This window comes from Salmo salar, chromosome 05 (genome assembly GCF_965601325.2).
Source record: "Salmo salar chromosome 05, fSalSal1, whole genome shotgun sequence".
Lineage (NCBI taxonomy): Eukaryota > Metazoa > Chordata > Actinopteri > Salmoniformes > Salmonidae > Salmo > Salmo salar.
In genome coordinates this window covers 37,190,089-37,197,236 of record NC_138295.1, presented here as the reverse complement: position 1 = coordinate 37,197,236, position 7,148 = coordinate 37,190,089, and the positions used below count along the sequence as shown (strand labels likewise).

Below are 7,148 nucleotides of genomic sequence, written 5' to 3'. Positions count from 1 at the left end.
AGTTTCTTTTCTGAAAATTATTGTAATGTGGTTAATCATAAAAATCGGAATTAAATGATGCCATATGGACACCTACAGTGCCAGTCAAAGTTTGAACACACCTACTCATTCAAGGGTTTTTCTTTATTTGACTATTTTCTAAATTGTAGAATAATAGTGAAGACATCAAATTATGAAATAAACATGGAATCATGTAGTAACCAAAACATTGTATATTCTTCAAAGTAGCCACCCTTTGCCTTGATGACAGCTTTGCACACTCTTGGAATTCTCTTAACCAGCGTCACCTGGAAACCACACACATGCTCACTGCTCACATGGAGCAAATTTTTTGGGGACAAAACTCCTAAATGAGGCTTATGAAATAAACCAAAACTTGTTTCTCACTAGTGTAGCAGGTTGTGAACCATACGTGAACTCTGCCAACAACGTTTCCACTTCCAGAATGATAATGGTAAACGACTCTAATACATGCATTAACATAAATTAATGTAACCAAATTATGTGGATTAAGGGTACATTTACTAGGCCTACTAGTTACATATGTAATGGTGAATTGATCAAAATAAACAATCAAAGGGCAAACAACTCACACAATGAAACAATGAATGTCCAATAATTGTCGGGAGACAGCAGAGCACATTCTGGAGAGCTGAGTGCATGCATTCTGGAGAGAGATGCCCATATCGTCACCCACACACCCTTCCCCTTCTACTTGTCTCAACATTTTAAATTATACTCAAAACACATTATCTTCACACATTTTAAGTGATTTTCACTGACTGACACAACTCAATAATCAGCTAGGCCTATTGCCACACACACTGCCCAAATTGCTGGCTTCCCAAATAGGCATAGGCCTATGCATTTGTGATTTGAAACAATCCACAACTATTTTTTTTTAAAGAAGCTAATGGTCATCTGTGGCTAAGTCAAGCTCTCTGGTAAAGTATTTTGAATTATTAATTTGCTGTAGGGGAAGCCAGCATCCTAACAGTGCACTGTGCACCCGCCAACTTTCCTTTCTAATTCGCAAATGGCTGAAACCAGAAATCTCTATATAATGATGAGATGCTCATTTCCCGACCATACAATACAAGTCATTGTCCCAAGTCCGGGATTGTCATAAATTGTAAAGGCAGAAATGCAGGCGACAAACTAGGTCTACATATTATGCCTATAGAAAAGCATTGGGATTATTCAGCACAGATTTTTTATTTGTGAGAGTGAGCCCTTTCGCTTCGCCTCTTCCTCTCTGCTGAAACTAGCGAGCGAAACAGCGCCCGTTGTACGATATGTAGCCAATGTACAATATCATCTGAAGCTGTCAATACAGGAAAAGTATGACATGCCATACTCCTTTTGTCCAGACAGCTTCAGATACATGGTCTACACTTACGGAGACAGAGGGGCGCTGTTTCGCTCACTCCGATGCTTTAGATGAGATTGATGGGTTTTTCTGTCGGCGCGCGTCTCGGTCAATATTTGATCAATATTTTAGTATTTTATTTGGAAAGGCAAGGAGGTACGGTAGGGTGGGGCCAGGCCCTATAGCGCCCGCCCATAACGTCGGTCCTGCGCATCGGTGTGCTTCATCATAAACCCTGGCCTCTGCCTTTCATCTCGTCCCTGGCATTCTGGGAAAACAACAATTAGTGCCACCTCGTGGTATTTAGGTGAAAAGACAACCGGCTACTTTCACATGACATGAACAGTTCATTTGTATTTTTTTTAACTAGGGTAGTCAAATTCTTATTTACAATGACCGCTTACCCCGGCCAAACCCGGACGACTGTAGTGACACCTCTTGCAATGAGATGCAGTACCTTACACCGCTGCGCCACTCGGGAGCCCAACAGTTAAAGAGAGCCCAGTTTCTCCAAAACATTTAATCCAGATCAAATTTGTGTCTGAGCGTTAAATGCTGCTCATTCTTCAGGTTTGGTCCCTCATTTTTGGATGTAGTTAAGAGAGAACTGAACCAAATCTCTAACATACATCATAAGCTACAAAGATCATTTTATATGATCCAATAACATTTGGGCAAAATATAATCTAAAGTGAAGGGGGAACTCAATTTAATGAGGGTTCAGGGTTTAATGTTCTGAAAAACTGGGCCCCGGTGACCCCTTTTCAGGAAAGAAATTTCACATTTTGTATTATATTGTAGTCCTACCTACATAATGTTTAGCAAATAGAGAATAGGAGATTGCATGGGCCTTGACCTCACTAGAATTAAAATAATTCCACGTCACTGTTTTAGGTTTCATGCTCACAATCTATATTAGTCATCTAGCAGATGCTCTTAGTATGGGATTTTCCTAACCAGATTTGAATCAGCTACATATTTGCCTTTTAGGAACCAAAATCCTTGAGATCCAATATTTAACTTTAAAAAATGTATTGCAAATACCAATATTCTCTAAAACAAACATGAATACCGTTCAAAGGCTTGTGTACGACTACAATTAACAAAAATATGAATGCAACATGTTAAGTGTTGGTCTCATGTTTCATGAACTGAAATAAAACATCCTGGAAATTTTACATACACACAAAAAGTTTATTTCTCTCAAATTTTGTGCACATATTTGTTTAAATCCCTGCAACTGAGTATTTATTTGCCAAGATAATCCATCCACCTGACAGGTGTGGCATATCAAGAAGCTGATTAAACAACATTATCATTACACAGGTGCACCTTGTGCTGGGACAAAAGGGACACAAAAATGTGCCGTTTTGTCACATAACACAATGCCACAGATGTCTCAAGTTGAAAGGGGATAGTTAATTGTACAACTGAATGCATTCAACTGAAATGTGTCTTCCGCATTTAACCCAACCCCTCTGAATCAGAAGTGTGAGGGGCTGCCATAATCAACATCCACATCTTCAGCACCCGGGGAACAGTGGGTTAACTGCCTTGCTCAGGGACAGAACGACAGATTTTTACCTTGTCAGCTCGGGGATTTGATCCAGCAACCTTTCGGGGTACTGGCCCAACCACTAGGCTACCTGCTGCCCCGGGGAGTGTACATGTGGCATGCTGACTGCAGCAATGTCCAGTGCTGTTGCCTCCAATGTCTTTTTAGAGAATTTGGCAGTACGTCCAACCAGCCTCACAACTGCAGACCACGTGTATGGCGTTGTGTGGGAGTGCGGTAGTTAACACAGTGCCCCATGATATGGGAAGGCAAAAGCTATGGACAACACAATTGCATTTTATCGATGGCAATTTGAATGCAGATACATATTGTGCCATTCATCCACCACCGTATGTTTCAGCACGATAATGCACAGCTCCATGTCACAAAGATCTGTACACAATTCCTGGATGCTACAAATGTCCCAGTTCTTCCATGGCCTGCATACTTAGACACGTCACCCATTGAGCACGTTCAGGATGCTCTGGATAGACATGTACAACCCCATGTTCAAGTTCCCACCAATATCCAACAACTGCAAAGCCATTGAAGTGGTACAACATTCCTGATCAACAACAGTTGATCAGGCAACAGCCTGATCAACTGAGTTGTCTCACATTGCATGCAGCAAATGGTGGTCACAGATACTGGCCAACACCCCCTTTTTTGGTATCTGTGACCGACAGATGCAGATCTGTATTTCCAGCAAAGTGAACTCCATAGATTAGGGCCTAATTAATTTATTTCTAGTGACTGACTTCCTTAAATGAACTGTAACTCAATAGTTGCATTTATATTTGTTCAGTATAGCTGAACTGCATAGGAAACAAATTTCACCATTAACTCCCACATTTGTAATGTTAAAGTATACATTCCAAAGAAATTACTACTAGCTTCACTTAGTGTACTTACTATACATTACCCATGATCTTATTAAATGACAAACAAGTTTAACCATTTTCTTTTATTGCTAGTAAACAATTAAACAAAACAAATTAATAAAAAAAAGGTACAGCTGAAGGTTGTCAGATACAGGAAATATGAAGTGAAAACAAACACCAGTCAGACGTTTCACAAGGAAAGAAAACTGACAATTTAAGCCAACTCCTCTTCACCCTCCTCTTCAAACTCGCCCTCCTCCTCTGCAGTGGCGTCTTGGTACTGCTGGTACTCAGACACCAGGTCGTTCATGTTGCTCTCTGCCTCAGTGAACTCCATCTCATCCATGCCTTCTCCTGTGTACCAATGGAGGAAAGCCTTACGGCGGAACATAGCTGTGAACTGCTCAGAGATGCGCTTGAACAGCTCCTGGATGGCAGTACTGTTTCCAATGAAGGTGGCAGCCATCTTGAGGCCACGGGGAGGAATGTCACAGACTGCAGTCTTGACGTTGTTGGGGATCCATTCAACAAAGTAGCTGCTGTTCTTGTTCTGTACGTTCAGCATTTGCTCGTCCACCTCTTTCATGGACATGCGCCCGCGGAAGACTGCAGCCACGGTGAGGTAACGGCCGTGACGAGGGTCGCAGGCGGCCATCATGTTCTTCGAGTCAAACATCTGCTGAGTGAGCTCTGGAACCGTCAGGGCTCTGTACTGCTGGCTGCCCCTGCTGGTGAGGGGGGCAAAGCCAGGCATGAAGAAGTGGAGACGGGGGAAGGGCACCATGTTGACTGCCAGTTTGCGCAGGTCAGCGTTGAGCTGGCCGGGGAAGCGGAGACAGGTGGTGACCCCGCTCATGGTGGCAGACACCAGGTGGTTGAGGTCTCCGTAGGTGGGCGTGGTGAGTTTGAGGGTACGGAAGCAGATGTCGTAGAGCGCCTCGTTGTCGATACAGTAGGTCTCGTCTGTGTTCTCTACCAGCTGGTGGACTGAGAGGGTGGCGTTGTAGGGCTCGACCACTGTGTCTGACACTTTAGGGGAGGGCACCACGCTGAAAGTGTTCATGATGCGGTCGGGGTACTCTTCACGGATCTTGCTGATGAGCAGGGTGCCCATGCCAGAGCCGGTTCCACCTCCCAGGGAGTGGGTGAGCTGGAAGCCCTGCAGGCAGTCACAGCTCTCAGCCTCTTTCCTCACCACATCCAAGACAGAGTCAACCAGCTCTGCACCCTCGGTGTAGTGGCCCTTGGCCCAGTTGTTACCTGCGCCACTCTGACCTGTAACGGACAGAAGTATAATGTCAATGTAAAGATAACATGAGATGAAACTGGGCCCTAGTGATGGATTACACAAACACTAAAGCAGGAGATGACAAAGCTAATTAAGTGACATGGAAACCCTTTCTTTTGAGTAACCAATGCCAACAGTTTGCCTGTGGTGCCTGTAGTCAAGTAATGAAGGTTTATTGTAACAAAACTAATCCTGGCCCATAGACCACTTCCAAGTTTCTTACCGAAGACAAAGTTGTCAGGCCTGAAGATTTGACCGAATGGTCCAGACCTCACAGAGTCCATGGTCCCAGGCTCCAAGTCCACAAGTACTGCGCGTGGCACATACTTTCCACCTGAAAAGTCAAAAATAGCACTTAGAGATTCAAAACAATCGTACCTGGCTAATAATGTTAACTAGGAGATCCATTTTTGGTTTTGTTGCATTTAGCCCGAATTGGACAATTGCCAGATTTACCAGAGCATTGTGGCTCAAGACATCACACCACTTAACGCACCTGAAGCTTCATTGTAGTACACATTAATTCTTTCCAGCTGAAGATCACTGTCCCCGTTGTAACTTCCAGTGGGGTCAATGCCATGCTCATCACTAATCACCTCCCAGAACTAGCATAGGGAGACGTCAATTAATGACAATCCAGAGTCAATTCACTTAACCTTTTTGCAGTTGAACTAAATACAAAATGGAAGCAAACAAGCCATTTTGAACTTGTTAAAAAAAAAAGTAGGAGCTCTGCTTTCTGGCTTCCATGCGTCAAGTGTCAAAAACAAAATGGAGTTTCAAAAGTTGGCACCCATTTTATATATTTTTTTCTGCGTTGTCCTTCGATAAATGTACCAACAAAACATGAACATTTTGCTCAATGTATTAGTACATCGATAAGTAAATATAAACCAAACTAAAAACAGCAAGGCTATAATGTAATCGCAAAGAGCGCGCGCTGGCCGGCTCGGCGCACTCAATGACCTGAACCAGACATAACTGCGAGCTCGTCCAACGCGGGGCAGTCAACACCCTTGAATTACATTACCGCGACCATTTGAATGGTTCCCCGTATAAAACAAGTACAAACAATTTAAAAATCATTGCACTTGTTGGAACAGGAAGGCAAACAATGTATAATCGAGAGGATGATACTTTCCGACAAACAATTATTGATCAACCGAGAACAAAGGGGTTACATGTTCTCGCGCACACTTTGAAAGATCATTATCTCGAGGGCTCTCGGCCGTAGATTTTTTTTTTTACCAATAATAATTCTAGACATAATTAAAACATAAATATATATATATATATATATTTATATATATATGGCTTTAAAAGCCTAGACGTGTACAAACCTTTGCGCCAATTTGATTGCCGCACTGCCCTGCTTGTAAATGAACAATCTCTCTCATTTTGTTAGTGGAGTAAAAATGTATCTAACTTCCTTCTTCGAATGGCTACAAACTTTTGCGCTCATATGTGTATTTATATATACCTCAGTGGCGGGTACAGGGTTTTTTTGTTAGGTCATTCTCTAAAAACCGCTTCAATTTACAGGAATTATATTGGTCCGTTTGGTCGCAGTGCCCGCGTTGTAAGCGACGTGATTGGTGGATTTCTGATTGGAAGTGCGACATCACGTGTTGTAATAGGCTGAATATTATAGGACCATAGGAAATTAAGTGAGAATAAAGTACTGGCTACATTAGCCTAGGGAGGCCTATTATGCACGTTGCACATTTTGTTGTTTTTTCGAATCCTAAAATAAAAATGACATCAAAAATCTGATTTCTGTATTGTATTTCTATAATTTCATCAATGCAACGAAACATAATACATTAATATTATAATGGAAGTTAAACTTAAAGCACCATCGTACAGCAGAGTAGTCACGTGGTGCGTCATTCTCTCCAGGATGCGCTGCAGGTAAAATAAACGTTTAATCATGAATGCTCATTATGTATTTGTAGCCTACTTATCATTTTGATAGTAGGCTAATATAGCCAATATAGACACTTACAGCATGTGTTGCCTTCATTATAAGACTTTTATAAGGCTTTTAATTTTTTG

The 7,148-nt window shown here is 42.2% G+C and overlaps 1 protein-coding gene across 1 annotated transcript; it reads right to left on the bottom strand.

Moving 5' to 3' along the window:
* Window positions 1-3,873: 3,873 nt before the first annotated feature.
* Window positions 3,874-6,662, bottom strand: LOC106604765 (tubulin beta-4B chain). Its single transcript, XM_014199776.3, has 4 exons — window positions 6,434-6,662; window positions 5,590-5,698; window positions 5,317-5,427; window positions 3,874-5,080 (listed from the first exon to the last, which is right to left on the bottom strand). Exons 1-4 carry the CDS (start codon window positions 6,488-6,490, stop codon window positions 4,020-4,022), a joined length of 1,338 nt encoding a protein of 445 aa, XP_014055251.1. The 5' UTR covers window positions 6,491-6,662; the 3' UTR covers window positions 3,874-4,019.
* Between the last annotated feature and the right edge of the window lie 486 nt (window positions 6,663-7,148).

Excerpts from the sequence above, each read along its gene's own strand:
- LOC106604765 (XM_014199776.3), bottom strand. The coding sequence starts at position 6,490 with ATGAGAGAGATTGTTCATTTACAAGCAGGGCAGTGCGGCAATCAAATT. Across the intron at positions 5,428-5,589 it reads GTACTACAATGAAGCTTCAG|GTGGAAAGTATGTGCCACGC; the intron begins GTGCGTTAAGTG and ends TTGACTTTTCAG. Across the intron at positions 5,081-5,316 it reads GCCTGACAACTTTGTCTTCG|GTCAGAGTGGCGCAGGTAAC; the intron begins GTAAGAAACTTG and ends TGTCCGTTACAG.